Source organism: Strongylocentrotus purpuratus, unplaced genomic scaffold (assembly GCF_000002235.5).
Source record: "Strongylocentrotus purpuratus isolate Spur 01 unplaced genomic scaffold, Spur_5.0 spur5_contig_858, whole genome shotgun sequence".
NCBI lineage: Eukaryota > Metazoa > Echinodermata > Echinoidea > Camarodonta > Strongylocentrotidae > Strongylocentrotus > Strongylocentrotus purpuratus.
The window spans coordinates 1,941,563-1,964,660 of NW_022145566.1; the positions used below are offsets into that span (position 1 = coordinate 1,941,563).

General features: G+C 37.7%; 1 protein-coding gene across 4 annotated transcripts; it reads right to left on the reverse strand.

Moving 5' to 3' along the window:
- Nucleotides 1-7,626: 7,626 nt before the first annotated feature.
- On the reverse strand, nt 7,627-23,068 carry LOC100888758 (pogo transposable element with ZNF domain). Of its 4 annotated transcripts, none has more exons than XM_030997691.1 (6): nt 22,885-23,068; nt 18,217-18,361; nt 17,821-17,889; nt 16,542-16,776; nt 11,861-13,910; nt 7,627-10,461 (listed from the first exon to the last, which is right to left on the reverse strand). In XM_030997691.1, exons 2-5 carry the CDS (start codon nt 18,334-18,336, stop codon nt 11,872-11,874), a joined length of 2,463 nt encoding a protein of 820 aa, XP_030853551.1. In that variant the 5' UTR covers nt 18,337-18,361; nt 22,885-23,068; the 3' UTR covers nt 7,627-10,461; nt 11,861-11,871. The 4 variants fall into 4 exon arrangements, with proteins under 4 accessions (XP_030853551.1, XP_030853557.1, XP_030853560.1 ...); XM_030997697.1 differs by lacking the exon at nt 22,885-23,068 and adding an exon at nt 19,570-19,885; XM_030997700.1 differs by lacking the exon at nt 17,821-17,889.
- Nucleotides 23,069-23,098: the final 30 nt, after the last annotated feature.

The window sequence follows — 23,098 nt, forward strand, 5'->3', positions numbered from 1 at the left end:
GTTTGGTAGAGTCAGCAAAATGAGAAGACAAAGGATTTGAGTTGAGGAATACACTTGTTGAGAAACACATGGTCAAATTGTCTAATAGTTAGCTAGTGATGGATGGGTTGATGAAATATTGTAGTTAAAGACTTGCATAATCACTGTCTGGAATTCATTGTATTATATTGCTAGGAATGATAATTCAGGTTAAATATTATTGGGAATTACTCTCTGATCCCCTCTCTCGTTATATTCTCTCCCTCTCTTTCTTTCTCTCTCTCTCTCTCTCTCTCTTTCTGTATGGTTCACCTTTTCTCTTTCACTCTCACTTTGCTTTGTATATATAACCATGAAATGAATATACATGTATTTAGTAAAACTATTGGTTGTTGTTTAGAATTAGAATATGAACTGTATGTGAAGATGAGATTATACAGTAAGAGGAATTCGTAATATTGGTTGTAAGTTTGCTAGAGCTATATAATTAGTGCAGACTGCAGACTAAGACTATTTGCCAGTTCTGTGAATATTGTAAGGAGTTTAGGATATAAGTTGTTCAAGATGTATCTTTTCAAGTTCAGTAATCTCGCTGAAAAAGATAGTATTAGATCAAAATGATGCAGATAACTATTGGAAAATACATGAGCTATAGTTAAGGAAGAGTTATAAGTTTATTCAGTATTAATGTGAAGTCCTGAGACAAGAAGTAACTTGTGAATTTAGGGATTAGTGAAGGCTGAGAGTAGAATTACATTCTAAGGGTCTATGTGCACAAGGGATCCTCAGTCTTGGAGCGTAAAGAGTTAGGAAGCTTATTAGGCAATAGTATAGGGATGATTATGCCAACATTCTTGTATTAGGTCTATATATGTGATTTCTTGAAAGAGACGCTACGTGAAGAGTTATATGATTAGAAGCTAAAGTAGATTGACTGATACCGCAATGTTATAGACATTTGATAAGGGTTAAGTTATTTATTAGTAGCCAAGTTATGATTATGAGATCGATGAAGAGTTGCGCTTTTAAATAAAGCATGGAAGTAAGGATAGTTTCGTTTAGAGATAGTAAAGTAATGAAGCTAACCAGATGATGTTCTTAGTGATATAGTAAGAGAACACGGAGAGCTAATGAATTCAATGTATGCGAACAGGTAGATTTATTTGTGTTTAATACTTGAAGAGTATTGTTAATGTTATGCCATTTGATCGTATATATGTTATTGTAAGAAAAGACTGTTATTGTAGAAGATTAAGTAATAAAGACTTTGTTTTGCCATGCATCCTAGTCAACACTTTTCTTATTTTGTCTTCCTTTCATAGGTATGCCCCCTCCCTCGGGGTGTGGGCGCTACAAATTTGGCGACCTTGCCAGGACGGCCATCGTCGAAGAGACACGAGGACGATGTGCTGTCCTATGACACGAACAGTTGGATCAATCGAAAGAGAAGAGCAGCGCAGTGCATGAGCAAACGATACAGGACCAGAAGACAGAGTGACGGAGAGAACCTGATTTGACAATGACGTTGGCTCAGCATCACAGAGAATGGGACGAGCTACAGAGAAGAGAAAAGGCTACCGTGCAATACGTAGCAGGGTGCTACAGCAAGGAGATATGGTTCTGGTGCGAAGTCTGGCCCCTCCAGATGGCGGAGCAGTGAGTGGAGTCAAGGATGTCCAGGGGTTCTCCAAGCCGCCATCCTCAACAGCCCAGCCCCCAGCACCGTTCCAGTACCGGTATGACCCACCATCCTACACCCATCAAAGGCCATTACAGATACAGACGCCAGTAGCCCACCAGCAACCAACCCACTACCAGCGTTAGATGACAGAAGACCAACTTCAATTTTTCCAGCGAGCGAGTCAATCATTCGACCCACGAGGAAGGCCTCAAACGGATTCTTTTTTGTTTTTAATATTTTGTTTTACATTAGATGCATCGTTATTTAGAATCATGTGCTAGCTGTTTAGTAAACCAGAAATACGAGTAATGAGAAGTAGTAAGATGAAACAAGTTGTACATCGTTTCATGAATTGTGGTGTAATATAAGGAAACAAGCGATGACACTCGATAGTGATCAATTGATCTTTGTGATAAAGTCTTCGGGATGAGTCGCGAGCTTCCCAAGAAACCTTCACCGTATGTCAGGCGCGCCCGTAGAATGGGTTAATGTTTCGCAAAGTTTATTTGTATGGAAGAAAAAGCCACGTAATTCTGATACGATATTATGATATGTAATTCTGAGACTTCAAGTACCTATTAGGTTTCGCTATAACAAGTTGCAACAAGTGTATATATGAACTCGATGTACTACATGTATTTCGCAGAAGAATTGGAGCACGATGATCTGTCAGCGTTGCAAGGACATAGACTTTCATGGACTTTGGTGATAAGTCTCACCTCCCTGATTTGTCCTAAGTTCGATCAGGACGACATTGAACGAGAACTAAATGAACATTAGATTGTTGTGCTATATTAATGAATTGTTATAAATGTTTGAAAGTTGAAATGTCCAGGAGACATTTATTTTTGGAGGGGAAGGTGTGGAGCCCCACAGAATACCCCCCCCCCTATTTTTTTGTATATCTTTGACTATGTATGTATGACACAAATATATTTCTAGCCCCCATATAGTCCCTCCTCTTAGTTAATTAGGTACCCCCTCCTGCGAGAGTGGCCTCACCCACAATTAACCTAAACACACCAGCTGGGATACCAGGAGTGGCTTCTCACTTTGTTTTGCCATGCATCCTAGTCAACACTTTTCTTATTTTGTCTTCCTTTCATAGGTAAGAAAGAATCTCTTATTATTCAATTGTGTTATATTCTTGTTCTTCATAATATGTGTATTTCTAAACTATTATAACTTCACTATTCACATATCTTGTATTACTGTGTAAAAAGAGATATTAATGATCTTTGCCAATGACTTGTTGGATTATATGACATGTGGACTATGAGAGGAAATATAAGAAATGCCATGTGGGAAGAGATGCCATGTGGGGAGAGATAATGTCATTGATGAACATAGTAATCACTTGTAGAAATGATAGGAAAGTATTATCGTGTGTGTGAGATTGATGATTATGTTGTTTGATTTAGACAACATTTTAAGTAAGTTTTGAGAAGAGAATATACTTTATTACTGTCAGTATATTTGTCTTTTGCTCGATATTCATGTGTATATATTCTTAGCCAAGGACATGTGCCATTTACTATGCATTATGCCAAAGCACATTGTTATATATTCTAGTTCGAGTTAGATACAGTTTGAATAGCGAAATGAGTTGTTCAAGTCCAGATTATCTTTAACTTACAGTATTATGGTCTGCGTGAGTGTGGACGCACCATGTGTATAATATTAGTGTGTTATTAGGTTATGGCAGTGCGTGCAATGTGAACACAACTTCTTATCAGAGTTCTTAATCCCCTCTCCCCCAAGCTTGACCATCCACTGCCATGCATTACACGCACACAGTGTAGATAGAGTATATGCTATACCCAAATGCTATGTTGAGAAGTGTTAGAGATAGAATGTGTTTGTTTTTGACACATGCTGGAAATGGTATCTTAGGCGGGAATGAAAGTTTGGTAGAGTCAGCAAAATGAGAAGACAAAGGATTTGAGTTGAGGAATACACTTGTTGAGAAACACATGGTCAAATTGTCTAATAGTTAGCTAGTGATGGATGGGTTGATGAAATATTGTAGTTAAAGACTTGCATAATCACTGTCTGGAATTCATTGTATTATATTGCTAGGAATGATAATTCAGGTTAAATATTATTGGGAATTACTCTCTGATCCCCTCTCTCGTTATATTCTCTCCCTCTCTTTCTTTCTCTCTCTCTCTCTCTCTCTCTCTTTCTGTATGGTTCACCTTTTCTCTTTCACTCTCACTTTGCTTTGTATATATAACCATGAAATGAATATACATGTATTTAGTAAAACTATTGGTTGTTGTTTAGAATTAGAATATGAACTGTATGTGAAGATGAGATTATACAGTAAGAGGAATTCGTAATATTGGTTGTAAGTTTGCTAGAGCTATATAATTAGTGCAGACTGCAGACTAAGACTATTTGCCAGTTCTGTGAATATTGTAAGGAGTTTAGGATATAAGTTGTTCAAGATGTATCTTTTCAAGTTCAGTAATCTCGCTGAAAAAGATAGTATTAGATCAAAATGATGCAGATAACTATTGGAAAATACATGAGCTATAGTTAAGGAAGAGTTATAAGTTTATTCAGTATTAATGTGAAGTCCTGAGACAAGAAGTAACTTGTGAATTTAGGGATTAGTGAAGGCTGAGAGTAGAATTACATTCTAAGGGTCTATGTGCACAAGGGATCCTCAGTCTTGGAGCGTAAAGAGTTAGGAAGCTTATTAGGCAATAGTATAGGGATGATTATGCCAACATTCTTGTATTAGGTCTATATATGTGATTTCTTGAAAGAGACGCTACGTGAAGAGTTATATGATTAGAAGCTAAAGTAGATTGACTGATACCGCAATGTTATAGACATTTGATAAGGGTTAAGTTATTTATTAGTAGCCAAGTTATGATTATGAGATCGATGAAGAGTTGCGCTTTTAAATAAAGCATGGAAGTAAGGATAGTTTCGTTTAGAGATAGTAAAGTAATGAAGCTAACCAGATGATGTTCTTAGTGATATAGTAAGAGAACACGGAGAGCTAATGAATTCAATGTATGCGAACAGGTAGATTTATTTGTGTTTAATACTTGAAGAGTATTGTTAATGTTATGCCATTTGATCGTATATATGTTATTGTAAGAAAAGACTGTTATTGTAGAAGATTAAGTAATAAAGACTTTGTTTTGCCATGCATCCTAGTCAACACTTTTCTTATTTTGTCTTCCTTTCATAGGTATGCCCCCTCCCTCGGGGTGTGGGCGCTACATTTGTATTATCTTTATACTCTTCAAAGGTGTAGTGCATTGCATTGTTTGTTGTGGTTTTATATATGAAGAAAAGTCATAATCGAGTGGTTTAAGCACTTGACTTGAAATTCAAAGGTTGTGGTTCGATCCCCGATACGGCACCAATGTCCTTTGGCAAGGCATTAATCTTCATTTGCCACACTCGACCCAGGTGAGGTAAATAGGTACCTTGCAGGAATTAATTCCTTGAAATGCTGGAGTGCTGTAATGGCAGCTAAGCTAAAGCTGGGGTAATAATTAATGCGCCTCCCAAGGAATTTCTAGATAGACGGCTCTATAGAAATGCCGTTAATAAATTTTATTATTATTTAGGATAAAAGGGGTTTTCTTCTCCCTCCTTCATAAATGAGATTTCCCATGAATACAAAATTTGTATGTTGACTATCATTAGGATGAGCAATCTGCAGTGAATGCTTTTTCTGAAGAATAGTAGTACGGTACATGAAGTAGCAAATGATGTGCCTCCTTTGTGACTTCCATCTTTGTATTCTGCAACAGGTTCTATGGTGTATTGAATATCTTCTTACAGCGGGCAGGTACATGTGTATGCTCTAAAAATGGAATAAATACATGAACATTGTGGGCGGAGGTATGTTTGTGACAAATTATCATGAATTTATTTATGTGTAAATAAACAGTTTTGATGTAAATGCATACTTGTTTGAAGGTTTGTTTGTTGTTGTATGTATTTTTTAACAGGAGTTTCCACTATACATGTATTAAATATAAATGAAATCTGCTTAAAGGTAAAGACCAGTATTGGAAATGCCCCAATTTCAAAAAATGAAATGGAAGCTCTCATTACCAATCATGTGAAAGAATATGTTTTGACTAATACATGATGATAAAAAATTTGCCGGGAAACCGCCTACTAATTCATATATTTGGTAAATTTGTTTCTCTCATGGTCTGTGAGAGATATAGGGTAGTCCCATATACATCTTTCTGTGTATAGTGCTTGTAACTTTACGAAGAATGGGCCAAATTTCTTATCATTTTGATGATTCCAGAACCTTGCAGATGCTAGATGCTAGATGATCAACCTTTTTGATCGATTCCACAACATTTCTTTCACAATGCAATCGCATGACCATAACTGGTCTTTACCTTTAACACCTCTGGTGAAAACGCAAAAGTGAGTAATGAGCCAGGAGTGATTTAAAATAAATAAATAAAAGAGCAGTTCTAGAAGAAGAAGAATATGTGGGGATGGGGGGGGGGGGGGGTTTCCTTGATCTTGCCCCTCTAAAACTTTAATTTTAAAGTCAATAATATAACTTAATACCAGGATAGTTTTGTTAATTATAGTTTACATTCTGTTGATCTGAACGACCGATCTATTGTATGATAATTTGCAATTACTGAATTCATGCAGTTTCTCTTGAAATGTAATCTCTTGTTAAACATTACCATCTTATTTGCTTTCAAGAAGAAATCTATTAAAATTTGAACAATTTCTGGACACACAAATATTACTAATATGCAAAGAAATACACATAAATAACTTTTATTGTCATTTTTCTAAAGAAAAAACATGAGAAAACATATTTAGAAAACTTTCTACATTCTTGCTTGGTCATTCAATAATATAAGTAAATGTACATGGCATGAGCATTAATTCTGTTGATGGTCTAGCAAATTTACAAAGAGCAAAACTAGAGAAACATATTTTACTCTTGTCTGTTGAACATGCATGCTGATACGATTAAGACTTAATTGTATACTACAAATGGATTCAAACCCAAAAGCCAGAATTCACCAAGGAGGTTTAAAGCTAACCCAGGGTTGGAATCTTCATTTACATAGCCCATGGTCTAAAATTAGTGCAAAATAAGCGCGGTACAGTCATAGGTCCAATATTAGAAGGCGCAAGGCAAGGTATGCTTATTTTGCGTTAATTTTAAACTGTGGGTTATGTAAACGAGAGTTTAAACCATGGGTCAAATCTAAACCTCCTTTGCGAATTCGGGCCAGGGTGTTTACTGTTTATAAAAGGTGCAACACGTGACTATTCCAGAATTTCAAAATTACAATCCATTAGTGAAAGAATATATATATAGGTTTTGAAGCAATGAAACCGCTAATTAACATGAAATCAGGGAAAATGTTGGTTTAACACATTCCAATTTATATACATGTATTTATACCTCATCTGCCCCCCCCCCTTTCCCCTTCTAAATTACAGATTTTGTACCACCCCACCCCCCCCCCCCCCCAAAAAAAAAAAAAAAAAAAAAAAAAAAATGCCCTTAATTTTTGTAATTCACCAATAGTTCAGACAAATACTGTAGTCCTTTTTCCATAGCTATTGGGGTCCTCGACAAATGGGACAGAAAACAGATTTTCTATAGATCTTTTCTTGTGGAATCTGGAACTGTCTTGCATACACATTTGTTGTCTGTTCATAGCCAGACTCCGGAGCCAGACGGGTGTTAACTCTGTGTTAAAAGTATATTAAATCAAGTCTAAGCCATTCTGGCTAAAAATGTATGATTTGATGGTAAATAGACAAGGATTTAAACATGACTTTTCTCTGACAAATTACAGCACCTTTGTTTTAAAAGCTACATATGTATCAATTCTATGACCCTAAAATTAGATCAGATTATTATGATGCAAGATAACCTCAACAACCTATGATAAGAAAGGTTTTCTTCCTAATCTTTTATAAGAGAATAAATGTGCGAAATGGCAAGTGGTTATTGCAGGAAGTCAAAGGCTAATCTGACTCTCAGAACATGCACACAAAACGTTAACATATACATGTACCTCCTTTCAACAAGAGCTTACATGTTCAACTATATAGTCTTAACACATTTCAAAAGATTATCAGTTGACCAACTAAGGCAATAGTATGTTTACAATGTTTCCTTTACTTTTTAAGGAGTCATGGAGTATTACTGGTAAATTAAACATGTACATGTACTTATTATCCTGCCTAATAATTACTGTGATGACCTCTCCAAGAAGACACAGACATTCAATTTCTAAAAAGATACTAGTAAACACAAAAACATTACCACAAATATATAGAATGGATACTATTTCTAAAGAAAAAATAATTACACTAATATAATCTATGCAAAGAATGATCAACACCTTTCACATAGGTTTGCCTATTAAGCAGGAATTGTTCGTTTGGTCTTTCTCTTTGGTTCCCCAGCTCAAATTAACCACTTAAATCAACTAGATGTAGGGCCATTTGCTTATATTTTTCTATATATGAAATTATAAACCCAAAGTTTAAATCAGGTCCCAAATACACAATTCTGATTGGTTGTAATTCAAGTTGTGGACAGCTTAATTAATCAAGGAAGAGCCTCCTGCTAAATTCAATTCTTACACTTATTGTAAATAATAATTGGCATCATAAACAAAATATCATTAAACAAAATATCTGAAGAAGACAATCTAAAACAAAAATGCATGTACATCAAACAATGTTTCCATTACATATACAGCAAGAAAATGAAAAACATAAATGTATAATACTTGTACATGTACAATCAGAGTTAAGCATCACATATATGGTGGTACAATCACTATGTTACAAATGCTTGGAAACAGAAAACTTCCATGAATGTGTACAAAAAGAAAATTTGTCTTCTCAAATCTGACATGTATGGAAGAGGCAAACATGCAGAAATGGGTGTCAGCCATAACAACCAAAGAACAAATACAAATTAGAGCTTGGAGTATACTCCACAAACAAATAAATTCCTTACAAAACATGCACGTTTCAGCAGCTAAATGCCTCAACTTTAAAGTTGTTTGGGGCTCTTTTTCTTCATTTACATTTACTCTTGGCATTTTTTATTTTTACCTACACCGGACAAAATAAGTAATAACAATACCATGAATGAATTAGTTTACACATATTTACAATTATATAATGATGCATCTACGGCATATTCAGTTATCCTTCAAATAGGAAAATTATTAGTATCTACATGTAAGTACATTTACAGTGTACATTTTTCATGCACCTTTTATGAAGACAACTCAACTTCCCTAAAACCTATCAACTCTGATTGTTACACATTTTTCTATGATAAATCATACTTTTACCAAATTTCATAAATACATGTCCAAGACCTTGGATTCTAGAATTTTTGTGCCAACAATACAGTACTCCCTTTAGCAAGATAACCTTAAATAATACAGCAAATGCATACCCTAGCTCTCAATGTATATCTCAAATGATGGAACAAGCTAATACGATGAACCAAAAAAAGAAAATGTCAAGTCTCTGACTCTCTGGTAGCACTTTTTAACTTTAATAGCTTTAGCTAAAATGTACCTTGTTCAATTACCTATTAGTTTTCTTTATTTATTTCCCCTACCCCATTCCATATACACTTCCACACCACAAAGAAAAGCATAGGAAATAGCAAATTCTAAAATATTTGCATGATCTAAGCTATTGAGAGGTTAGCCATAATAATGTCTAGCATTTTATAATGAAATGTAATTTCACATTTCTTTAACATTGAGGATAAGGCATAAGTATACAAAACTCAAAGGAGGCAAGTTAGCTCAGTCAGTAAAAGCGCCTCCCTGTTGAACCAAAAGTCATCGGTTCAGGTCTAAACCAGGTAAATGACTGCAGCCTGTGTTGTGTGTAAATGTGCCCCTCCCCTATTTCACAGACACATGCTATGTTAATTTATGTAACACTCTGTCCCTCGGATAGGACGTTAAAGAGAGGCTCCATGTAGAGGAGAGTCACTACCTTTGCACGTTAAGAACCCACTGCACTATTTGAATAAGAGTAGGGGGAAACCCCAGTGTAGTGGTCCACCCGCACGACCCCAATCATTTATATCTGGAGAGACAGAGGGTCAGTGATTCAGTTCACTTTTTTTCCTCCCAGGCACAGGTGACACCAAAATACTTAATAATAATAATTATAATTATTTAAAAGAATTCAATGCCTGAGAAATTATTATTGCCGTCAACACAACATCAATTTTCAATACCAATCCCAGACATACACTGTATACACAATCCTGAAACAAATCATGTGTATAAAGACTCGTTGATGAGCAAATGAAAAAAACATTCTTTACAGAATTTCACCAAGAAGATGTCATGTGTTGCACATACATGTACCATGATAATTACCATACTATTTCAAAGTGAACGAAAAAGAGATAAGTTTTGATAACTGAATTTACCTAGGGATGTGTTCAATCCTTTGCAATTTATGAATGGAATATATAAGAACATGGGCAATTAGGAGACAAAACCTGTGACAGGCTACTTTGCCATATCAATAACACAGGAGGGCGTTTCACAAAACTTGTCATCAGTGACAAATGACAGTTTTTGTTATAAGCTACTGAAATCCTTGCTTCTGATTGGTTATCAGCAGATTTGTCACTGATTTGTTTTCATTTGTCATTGAAAAAAGGCTTTGTGAGACCGGCCCCTGATCTGTAGGTTACATGTAGACCGACCTAGCAGCATCATCTAGCATCCTGTAGAGGTCCACCCACAAGAACAGACTGTACAGTGTACCTGATATGCATGAAGAGAAAGAGAGAGAGCACACACACAGTGGTACTACATTAATTCTGTACCGCTGCATCATTAAACGATATACCACCTGCTTTAAGGGAATGATTGAAAATTGAAATGCAGCCCAGAGATGTATTTGAGAATTGAGATTGCACAATGATGATCTGAGATGAATTTTGGGGAGATTATATATGTACATGCAGAACATTCAACGATTCAGCCAAATGTAATTCATGTATGTTATTAAAAACTTTTCACTTTTTTTCTCTTCAAAGGCCAAGTCCATTCCAAAAATAACTTACGGTACTTATAATAGAAGCAGAAAAATCAGACAAACCAATCAAAGATAGATTGAGCAAAATCGGATGACTAATAAGAAAGTTATTATTTTTTAATGACATGAAAAACAAATTGGCGACTCACTCATGAGTCTGTGACGTCATTGCCTCACTATCCAATAATTGTTTTCTTTATATTGATAATACAAATTTCCCATTTCCCCCTAAGAATATTATTTCCTAACACCAGCATCCAAGTTATATTGATAGTAATAAGTTTTGTGTGGATGCACTAATATGAGTTATTTTTTCAGTTGAATCATGAAAAATGTGAATTTTGATATTATTTAAAATAAGAACCAACAATTATGAATATATAATATTCAGAAAATAGTATCAATACTTCAGAAGCAATTTTTAAAATTAAAGGTTGATTGTATAATCCGTTAAAAGGTTCTCAAAATATCGTGATTACAAGCTATTTTTCATATACATATGACCCCTTGACTCCCAAAATCTGATCAGTTCATTGGCTCTGCAAGATACATACATGACCCAAGTTTCGCGGGCATCTATCAATCGGTTCTTGAGATAACGTGATCACGAGAACGGGACGTATGGACTGACAGGCACGGGCGAACGGACAACCCAAAATTATAATGCCTCCTACAAATTCGTAACAGAGGCATAATGAAATATCTGTTTGAGGTGTAATGAAAATTCAGAGATTTAATTCTCATCAAGTAACAATGAAAATGGAGTGTCACTTACGCAATTCATCTGCTCTAAAAAATAAAAAAAAATTTTTTTTATACCTTTGGTCCGGCAAAGAATTTTTTTTGTATCTTTCTTTTAGCGCTATCTTGAAATTTTCCAATCAATGAATTTGTTTCACTTTTAAAGGCAGGCTTTACTACTTCAGCAAGAAGGGATTAGACCACCCATCGAGCCAGCAAGGTCACTGTGACAGGTGGCTATCTCATTAACTCAGCTCTCATTTAACATAAGAAAAAAAAGGATCATGGGGGACCAACAGGCACCGATTGGGGAAGTTTTCTATATAGAGGAAGCAAGTAGCTACAAGTAGGACAATGTGCCTTTAAGACTAAATGCATGCATACCTGACCAATTATCAGTCCTCATCAGAGTCCAGAACAATCACATCTACCAGCTTAGAACCGCCCCTTTCATTCTTCTTGGTGTTGGGTACATTTAGGTAGGATATCCACTCCATAGGCGTTCTCTTGACACACTTCTTAGCACGATGGTGCGCCATATGAGTAGGAGCTTTGGTTTGGTAGTTGCAGGTTTTACATGTCAGGGTGATTGTGCCATCGTGATTCTTCTTTTTAGAAACTATACCAAGTTTGGGTGGATCCCGACCTATCTTGTGGAAGAGAATCATGTGGTTGCTGACAGATCTGGGGCAGTACGACGAATAGGGACACTTGTCACAACGCAGCTGGATTGTAAAATGACTGCCAAAATTGGAAAAGAGAAGACCACACTCCATACAAGCTAGTTTCTTGTTGAGTGAAGCCTGCTGAGTGAAGCCATACTTGATTTCAACTTTCTTTGGACTGATTGTATGTGTTGGTGGTAAGTTGGTGACTCCAGCAGAAGCCATGATCTCAAGAGACTTCAGAGTATCACGCACATACCTTGGCACCCCGTCTCTGTCTTTATAATCATACTTCCTGTGATCTTTATCTAGATGCTCGTTGCGTTCAATCGTTGACAAAAAGGACAGCTTACAATTCTTGCAAGGATATACGCCGGAACCTGTTGCTCGCATTGCCAACTGGATGTGTCTCTGACAATGTTGGAGAAAAGTCTTGCTACAACGGAGCATCTTCAGGCAGTACGGACACATGAGAGCCTTGTATCCTTCATGTTTTAGAGAGAAGTGCTCAATTATATCAGCGTAGGCAGAGGTACGGTACTGACAGATGCGGCAGCAAAAAGGCATCTGTGCAACACTATGGAACATGTTCATATGCTTCAGCAGCATGGAAATGTTACTGAAGGACAGGTCACAAGTGAAACATTGGTACATTGATCCCTTCATGTGAGAGCGTTCAAGGTGTTCCTGCATTTCAAATGGGGTACGGAAACGTTTAAAGCACTTGGGGCACACAACCATAGAAGCAAGCGATGTCTTGTTTGCCCACAAGTTCTCTGCAATCTTCTTGACATGTGTAGCATACTGCACATTGCTAGCCATAGTTTCCTCGCAATGGAAACACTTGATCTTGAAGCGCTTTGAAGCATCCTCAGTTTGCACCAAGTTTCCTTTCTTCATGGGATAAAATACAAGTAGATCCTTGGAATCCACTGTCGCTTTGGGGCGTTTGGTTTCAGCAGTCACAGCAGTGAGAGTGACTTCAGCTGGTCTTTTGACCCCTCTTGAGACATTCTGTATGGCAGGTTGACGTTGAATAGGACCTGAAACATTCTGAATTGACTGTTTCATGTAAGTTTGGAGGCTATCGGTAGGAATATTAACAACCCGCTGCTGATTATTCACAGTCACCCCAGGTTGAACAACTTTGGTTGTTGCTTGAGCAATGCCATTATGTATCACATATGAACCTGGACGCATGACACCTGGCAGTCTGTTTGTCTGCTGTGATGCACTCAACGTCATTTTGATCCCAGATGCTGTTGTTGTTGTGATCTGCTGTCTACCTGTGAGTTGGTTTCCCCCATAAGCTAGCTGTTGCCTTCCATTTACAGGGGTTCTTACAGACTGGAGAGTGTTGGTCCTCTGAAGTAATGGATTTGGAACCGTTGAAACACTTGGTATAACTCTTCCGCGGAAGCTGTTATTCACAACCGATTTACTTTGATTAGACACTGTGGAGGTTGAAGTAGGTACTGCTCTCAGAAACTTGGTTGGACCGTTTGCAACTTGGTGCTCGGAATCCTTCAAGCCGACTCTAGTGTCAACAGCTTTGACAGCTTTCTGGTATTTTTCTTCTTCCTCTTTGTGCTTCTTCATAAGGTCATCGTACTCCTTCACTTGTTTATCCCATTCTGCGTAGACCTTTTGCTGACTCTCAGACAGCTCTTCGTCTGCACAGATTAGGTTGATGAGAGGCTCGGCAGAGACGCCTGCTGCTTGTGGTTTCAAAATGGAAACCATGTTCACCGGCCCTTCTGTTGCACGATCTGTAGCAAGACAAAATAGAGAATTCAATTTTTTATCTCCTCAAATATAAGGTCACTCAACTTAAATGTAAATGCATTAATGTTATCTGGATACTTGATTTTAAAACAGGAATTTGAAGAAGTTTAGCACTATTTCATAAACATTTTAAGGCTTTGTGTCAGACAATATTATAAAGGACAAATGATGACGTTTAGTGCTACTCAATGTCATGCGTAGTTTTCATTCAATAAAACCAAAGGCAAAAGTGACAGCTTTATTTTGTTCAGCATCCTGACATCTAACCCCCATCATGTAATATTGATGGAAGGGTGACCATTATTTTGTGTGTTATACCAAGCTCCCAGATGACCATCACTGGTAAGGTGGGACATCTGTTACCAACAATGGAAACCATGGGTGTCGATCCTTACGTAATACCTATTCATCAGGGGGGGATGAATGAATAGATCATCCCCCCCTGATGAATAGGTATCAGTTACGGATCGACACCCATGATGGAAACAGTGACCTACAATTACTTTGTCACTAAATTTCCTGTTAAGTTAGATAAGGAATTATCTATATGTTAAAATTTGTTTCTATTAATTTCAGTAATACAAGAAGAAGTACAAGTACAAAGATTGAGAAAATGGAGATATGAAAATGCACAATAGTCACATAAAATAGTACATGAAGCTTTAATACAATCCAATTTTTCGAAATGTTTGTAATATACATGTAATCACATACAGCAATCAAACAAGAACTACAAGGCTGCAAAAGAGATTTTTACTGCAAATTTATTTTTTTCCCTAATTTTTTGGATCCTCCGACAGGCCATTTTCATTGAAAATTAATCTCTGAATAACATATTTGAATACATGTACAAATGAATATCATATAATAATTCAGAATAAGAAACATGTATACATACGGTAATGAATATCAACCATAATAAGCGATTTCTGAATTACTGATTACCTTACTGCATATTGAAAATAATAATACTGTATATACAGAAAATAGTTTTTTTTTTTTAAAGCAATATAATGACTGAAAATTATTTGGGAAATTCAATGAAATAATACTTTAACGATCAAAATCCTCTCAAAATTAATCTGTTTTTTAATCAAATTTGTCAGTTTTGTTAGAAAGTATACTAACTTGCCTCTCATTTGTGTAACTATTCCTGATATATTGTTTTACAAATTACTAGCAGGACCCGCGGAAATCTGCGGGATTCTAGAGGGGGGGGGGGGGGGGGGGGGGTGTATATAGACTGTAAATTAAAACCACCGAGAACTTTATTTGCCATTTAGAGGACACCATAAGTCCCCGATCCAATGCTAGTTATTCTTTAAGCCCCTTTTACACTGGATCTGCGTAGGGTTGCATAGTGTGGCGTACCAACTAAGCAGGGCTGCGTATAAATGAAAAAAACGTTGCTTCAACGTAGTCCTTGCGTAGGTTATGCATAGGCTGGCGTACGATGGCGTATGGTTACATACCCTGTCCATAGGCACCACGTAACTCTACGTATGGCCCGGTGTGAATGGGGCTTCAGATACCGACAGTAATAACATATAGCTGCATTACTATCCTGGCCCTGTATTAAAATCTGTTTACACGACCTCAATTGATTCTCAACATTTTAAACACCAAATTTTGTACAAAACTCAACTGATTTAACTCAAAATTGGTACTGAAGTGACAGTTGGAACCGGTGGACTATTTACACTCAACTCGCTTCGCTTGTTACGATCAACCTGATCCCCCCCCCCCCCCCCCCCCCCCCTCCACTTTGAAAAAAAATGTTTCGCAGGGCCTGCATGTAACATGTAAGAGTGGTGCATGGCGATGCAGATTATTTTTCTCCCCCCCCCCCCTCCCCCCAAACGATTTTATGGTACTTCGGCATGCCACTTTTGTGTTCACTGATACTTCAATGGATGGATAGACATATAATCGTATAGCTGTACGAATATTGGCATGCTTGGCCCTCCATAGTCTCTTCGACTCTATTAGCTCACACACAGCACAGTCAAATTCCGACAGCAGCTACACTACACTGTACATGTACAGTGCGTCCCAGAAAACACGAAACCGAGATTTATCGATGTTTTATTATAACTTGGTCACAATTATAATTGATAAATGACACATGTTTGGACAGCTTAGATCCTCCTCTTTCATTTGACGAAACTCATATAATTCATACTTCACGCATGAGTGATTAAAATGAATTTGAAGAGAGGAAACCAACAAGTCATTTGGCCGACGATATCTGAATTTCAAAGAGAAAATCACATTTCTAGACAGTTGAGTTTGTGCCCTTTCATATGACACCTTAGTTAGGAAAAATGAGCTAGGAATAACAAAGTTCTGTTTGTTTAAAGTGGTGCTTGTATTTCCATAATTTCATTAAACAAATTCGTTTTCACTGGCTGCCTGCCGTAGCAACCAACGGAATTAACAAAAGACTTAACTCCGTTTCGTTGACAATCAGCCATGCATGAAGTCTTTCGTCTACACATGCTTTCCAAACATGTGTCATTTATCAATATTAATTGTGATTAAGTTATAATAAAACATTGATAATTCTCGGTTTCTTTTTGTCTGGGACGCACTGTATAGTACGTGTGTTGACTCACGGCAGCTTGCAACTGAACTGTCAGTAACGATGATTTTCTCTGATTGAATAAGATGTGCTGCATCCTCACGTGCAGCCTCCTGTGATGCAATGTGGTTTGCATGGTGGATTGGTTCGGTGCTTGGGCCAGACCCCTCTGTTTGATTGAGATGTGCTTCATCCTCAGGTGATGCGATGTGATTTGATCGATTTTTTGTTGTGAGGGAGAATTGCAAGTTTCTGCGTCGCTCCCGCATCTGAAAGAAATTAAAAGAACAACATTATTAAAATCAATTGGGAAATATGCTTAAAAGGGACTTAAATAAAAAGGATTCCACGCCAGCTCCAGAGTTGATTTTTATTGTCATTGTGATGTCTTTATTCATGTCATGAGATTGAGAATGAGAGACACATTTATTAACAGGAGCAGGCTAGAATGGTTGCACTGGGTCATGAAACTAAAGGTAAACAATACAAAACATGGTGTAACATTGCGAGCAAAGAAAGTGAATCCTGTAACAAAATTTTAATGTAATTTTGCGTTGCGAGCAAAGGGCGGAGCCGGAAACTGCTAAATATGATAAGCTCACTGATTTTGGTTTGCTTTTAAAAATGACCAAACGATGAATGAAGGCTGAAACATTATTAAAGGGACTAGCAAAACGGACGGTGCTCTTTGCTGTGGCAGCCATATTGCGTTTGTCTGTGGCATCAAACTTTTCAGCCTTTTCAGCCGTTCAATATTTGGGCTAGTATCAGAAACCGTACAGTTTGTACCCTTTCTTGCATGTTTGTTTAAATGTAGTGCTTGTATCATGAAACGAAAAATTTGTGTCTTTTCAAGCTATAATTAGAGTTAATATGTTGCTTGTATATCAAAATTAACAATTTGTGTAACAGGTCCCATCAAGCTATTATCTTTTTGTTTTGGTTTTTGGGCTGCCACAAAAATTGGGGTCTTTTACACAGGTGAGCGTCTCATACACGGAGATATACGGTACTTGGCTATTTTTTTGCTTGTATCACAAAATGAACAATTTGTGACACATTATTGGTCTTTGTGCCAAATTATGTTCTTGTATCACAAACTGCACAATGACCTCTAAATTTAGTGTTTGTACCATAAAGAGAACAATATGTACTCTTTCAAACTGTAGTTTAAGCGATTTTAGATGATGCCCTCCCCCCTCACTCCCTGCTTACACAATTTTTAAAAAAAACACACCCCGCCCCGCGGCAAAGCCTTTAAACAGACGGAGACACACATATTCACTCAAACACCAACATTGAGACACACCCACATTTGTTACGTGCTTCATCTTCCTCTTCCTTTGCCCTGGAGTTGTCAGATACTTCCTCCTCTTTCTTTTCTGTAAAAACAATGAGATAATGGGACATATCAACCTCCCATGCATGAAAACAACATTCATATTTTTTCTGCAAAGTTATCAAGGATCCTCTATATGTGCACTTTAATCACATTTTATGAGACTGTATTGTCCAGCTTAAAGGGAACATAATGATGACAGAACAAATAAACTATTAACCTCAAATATATTTGTTATTATTTACTAATAATTGAAGTGATTTTTTGTTGCGCTATGGAAGACACTTTCATTACTACTAATCATTATTATTATTCATTAAATACATAATAAAACTTAAATATGTTTAAAAATAACCTGCATTGCTCTCACTTTGATACTTTCACTTCCTTGGGGCGCTGATACTGATAGAGATGGTACATGGGAGGGATTCATCTCAGCCACACATCCATGGGGCGCTGCTTCAGGTGGTACATGCGATGGGTTCATCATACATTAGTCGTAGAACTCTGTGGCACTGATAAAGATTGACATTTAAAAAAATTGTATTTATAATTGATTTCATCATGAAATAAGCTAATAAATATCAAATAAAGACTTAACTAATTTAAATTTAAAATATTACATTTTAATTTAAAAATATTGATTTTCTATAATCAAAAAATGCAAATCATTATCCTGTCCAAATACTTTAACCTTATTAGTAGAATTACACTCTTTCACAGTTTTGGTGATATAAACATACATATCATTTTTTGTTAGTTAGGTGATCCCCACTAATGTCTGCTATATTTGGAAATACAATTCACTTATAAGTTAGTGCTGGAAATATTGACAATGTCCCAAGTGGGCGCAATTCCTAGATGTGTGTTAGTATTTGTATTTCGCTACACCAGAATTTAACAGCACCACACCAGAATTCGTCGCAACAGTGATATGCAAGCGAAAAGCACAGTGTTTCTGTGACCACGCAGACTCTAATAAATAAAGGGGCACGCAACGTGCATATCATAAGAATTGCCGAATTCTGGCGCAAGTGTCAAATGCAAGAACACAGATATTCCTTCCGATTGAAATAAATCCGTTAATAATATTCAAGCTTATTCTTAAATTTAACATCTGATCATGGCCATTACAATGACACAAAAACAAAGGTGATTTAAGAGTATACAACCCATGTACGTTGACGTAGAAACTGTCAACCGAACCCCCTAACGCAAGCTCATAATTCAGAATTGCCACTGACGCGTGTTGTCTCATCCATAAATTATGACCATTTAATTTTGATGACAAACTATAAGCAGTGCATATTTTGAAACCGTGGAAGCGTACGCATAAGTTGATCAATGGTCTGCAGCTGCATCAGGACATAATCATTAACTACCAGAATTAATACGGTATAAACAACACGACGTTACATAAATCATTCTGACTACCGATTCCAGAATCTCAGAATCGTCAATCAAGTAACTACAAAGCCATTTAGGTGTCATCAATTGTCACTAAAGTACCGATTTTTAGTGAAATCAGTTGTGTTTTATACAGTGGTGTTTTGAAATGTTGAGAATCGATAGCACAGCTAATAATACATAGCCAGGATAGTAATGCACCTATGTGTGCCTGGGCACATGCACAGCACGCTGGTCCCTTTCAAGGAACTGCGATTTATATAGATTTTATGGGTAAATTAGGTGGATAGGAATTCATTAATATAATTATGCTTACCTCTAATCTCTGTGTTAAGACGTAGACGGGATGCAAATGGGTTTATACACTGGGTCCGAAACTCTCATGAGAAAAATAAGCCTAGAATCACATCTACAGACAGTTTTGTGGCTTCACGCTGATCTACGGTAGATCATGCAAAGGATTTTATTTTTGACGCATGTCGCATACATCATCACATACACTCATGGCCCGCTGAAGTGCGTATAGCAAGACGCCTAACACAGTGTACGCCCAACCCCTTGCATCATGTATTTACTACAGCCATCACGTGAGTAGATCGTCATTTGCTGTGTATTTCTCTGGCCTGCCTGTGCTGCATATCATAGAGCAAGATTCACAACACAGGGTAAGCCGCACCCGTTACACCGTGTATCTGCTACGCCCGTCACAGCGAGTGGATTCTCGTCCGCCGTGTGTCTCTCTCTGTCTCTCTTCGATTGGACGGAGGGCGGGTGCACGCCTTGCCACCTCGCTCTCGCGGGTTTGCAATCTACCGCGCCCGCCGTGCTCTCCTCAGCCCGTCCTCCCCGGAACCCCGAAACCGCGCATTGCACGGGGACGTGGCCCAGGATGCAGATTAAAACGCCGTCCGTCCGCGGGACCGCCCGGCAGCGACCGAGGGCGGGCAGGAGGGGAGATTTGGGCAAGCAAAAATACCCCCCTCGACGCCTTAGCGTATTATTGTAGATAGCTGAGTTCTTGTTTCAGACTGCAAATGCCTTCAAAGTGCATGGTTACTGCTCTTATTCTTATTTATGACATTTCTAGTGTTATGAAGCTAATTTTAGGCCCCAAATGTGTGAAATATAAGCCAATACAATCATACCAATACAGCTCTACTTTAAAAAAAATATGGTTACTGTCAATTGAAGGTAAAGACTAGTTTTGGAAACGCCCCCTCTCAAAAAATGAAATGGAAGCTCTTATTTCTGATCATTTGAAAGAATATGTTTTGACTAATATGTGATGATACAAATTTTGCTGAGAAACCGCCTACTAATCGATATATTCTATTTGGACCTGATAGATATCGCGCACGTGTCGCGTAGTCCCATATACATCTTTCTGTGTTCAGAGCTTGTAACTTTACCAAGACTGGTTTGCAGGTATAAGGCATACTGTAGCGTAGTTTTGCGAAAAATTGTGATAAAAAAGCGTACTTTCTGCATCAAGTGTCTACGCCGAAAGTACGCAAAAAAATAGACATCGGGCCATGTATTCGGTACGCAACTCTCTGTATGGCCCAGTGTGAAAGGGGCTTCAGATACCAAAAATTATCACACATAGCTGCATTACTATCCTGGCCGTGTGTTAAAAACTGTTTAGACGACCAAAATTGATTCTCTACATTTCAAACACCACTGATTTCACTCGAAATCGGTACTTAATCCTATCTAGACCAGGGGGGGGGGGGCTTTAGGAGCCCCCCCCCCCCCTCCCTCGACATTTTTGTGATAATTTTTTAACGCAAGAAAATCTTGCACTGAAATTTATGACTTTTTTCTTTCGAGTCTTGCACATCTTTTGAAAGAAATTTTTCGAAAATCGGACCTACCAGTACAAAGTCACGTGTCCTTTTGTCTTTGCATGTCAGCCCGATAATCGCTCATTTTTGTGATTTGTGTACAAAACATATGGAAATCTCACTTTTCAAATAAAGAGATAAAACATTAATATTTGGTCTTGTTTATAGTTTAGGTGTTTATTTTGGGGTCATGAAGTTGGAAATGAAATAAAACAACAAAAACAATAAAATACATAAGTTAAAAAACAAAGAAATAGATCTAGGCCTACATATTAGAAATTATCAAAACAATCGATAACATAAGGAATAACCTGGTTCTTCCAAATTTTTTGGCTGTATTATCCAAAATGGTCTAAATAATATATGTAGTGAAAATTAATGTTAAAATATGAAGAATATATGATTTATGGATAAAAATGTGAATGTTATTCCATATTTGCATAAATTACCATAAATTATGCAAATGAGTGAATTTTTCAAAAAAATTGAAATTACCATAGTATTCTATACACTTGACTTGACATGCATGCAAATTTTTGCGGCGATAGGTCGTTTCACTGCCGAGATCATAAGGGGGGGGGGGGGGGGGCCTTAGAAGCCCAAGGCAGCCGCTGAAAGCTTATCTGACCGTAATTTATTGCCTTAAACCCCTGAGCTTCTGGGGTCGGATAAAGTATCAAATGTATTTATTTGACCGCAGGCGCGTAGCCAGGGAGGAGGGCGGTGGGGGTGCTCAAAAAAAAAAATTGCCGGACCCCCCCCTAAAAATTAAAAAAAAAGAAAAGAGAAAAGGAAGAGAACGTAGGAAGAATAAGATTAAAGCAGACAAGGAACATCTTTGAAATTCAGACAATTCAGACTCTAATGATTTGATAACTAAAAGCTTCCTCGCTTCGCGTTGGAGGGGGGGGGGGTGGGACTGAATTCAGACAAGGATTATTTTCGAGAACAGTACAACAAATCGTCTTCTTTCTCTAAAATGATTTAATGAAACGTAAAAGTTTCGCGCTTCGTGTGGGGTGGGGGGACCTGAATTCAGACGAGGATTAAGAGTCGAGAACTGTACAACGAATCGTCTTGTTTCTGTTATGATTTAATATTAAAAAGCGAATAAGCTTCCGAATTTTGCGCGGGAGGGGGAAAACTGAATTCAGACGAGGATTAAGAGTCGAGAACTGTAGAATGAATCGTCTTGTTTCTAATGTCATTAGCCTAGACTAGTAATGATTTAATGAAACGTAAGAGCTTCCACGTTATGCACAGGAGCGGGGGAAAACTGAATTCAGACGAGGATTAAGAGTCGAGAACTGTACAACGAATCGTTGTTTCTTTAAATTTAATGATTTAATGAAACTTCAAAGTTTCTGCGTTTCGCGAAGGAGGGAGCTGGAGGGGGAAACTCACCCTTCCCTGCACCCTCCTGCATTACATCACTGCTGGTCACCATTACCCGTAGGGTCTAGATCTAGACTACCAATATTTGGCTCGCATAATTTCAAATTTGGCCCCCCCCCCCCTAAGAAATCCTGGATCTGCGCCTGCAAGCGCCTCTTTTAGTAGGGTAAAATTTGGATACGTTTCTGAACAAGACCTAGACCCCTAGATCTATATCAACTGCTTTCGACGCACTGCACTGTGAGTCGAGCTAGCCCGCCACTGAAGCCAGCACCAGCTAAGCTGGGCTTCGTTGGACCCCTTGCGCTCTGCTCGCCTAGCCGGTCAAGTCAGCTCAGTCGACCTATTCCACGAAACCTGCGCCAATTCACCATGTTCATTGTTCAACTCACCAAACAAAACAAGCCGTGGAAGACACTGGCTGTGTGACCCGACGTACGTACGAACGTTTATAAAATAATGTGTGTTTTTTCACGATTAATAAGGTTACCAGGAAAAGTTCAGCGTTCCGATGATCTTGCCGACGATGTAGTGCAGGCAACTTTCGAGAATAAAATGGCGGGCCATCGCATTAATTAACTGCGCAAAAAGACGCGACGCACGACG

What these genes read in the sequence shown, in the direction of transcription:
- LOC100888758 (XM_030997691.1), bottom strand. Translation starts at nt 18,336, where the DNA reads ATGATGAACCCATCGCATGTACCACCTGAAGCAGCGCCCCATGGATGT. An exon ending in AGATGAAGCACGTAACAAAT is followed by an intron (nt 16,777 to 17,820) that starts GTGGGTGTGTCT and finishes AATTTCTTTCAG; the next exon opens with ATGCGGGAGCGACGCAGAAA. An exon ending in CAGTTCAGTTGCAAGCTGCC is followed by an intron (nt 13,911 to 16,541) that starts GTGAGTCAACAC and finishes GTCTTGCTACAG; the next exon opens with ATCGTGCAACAGAAGGGCCG.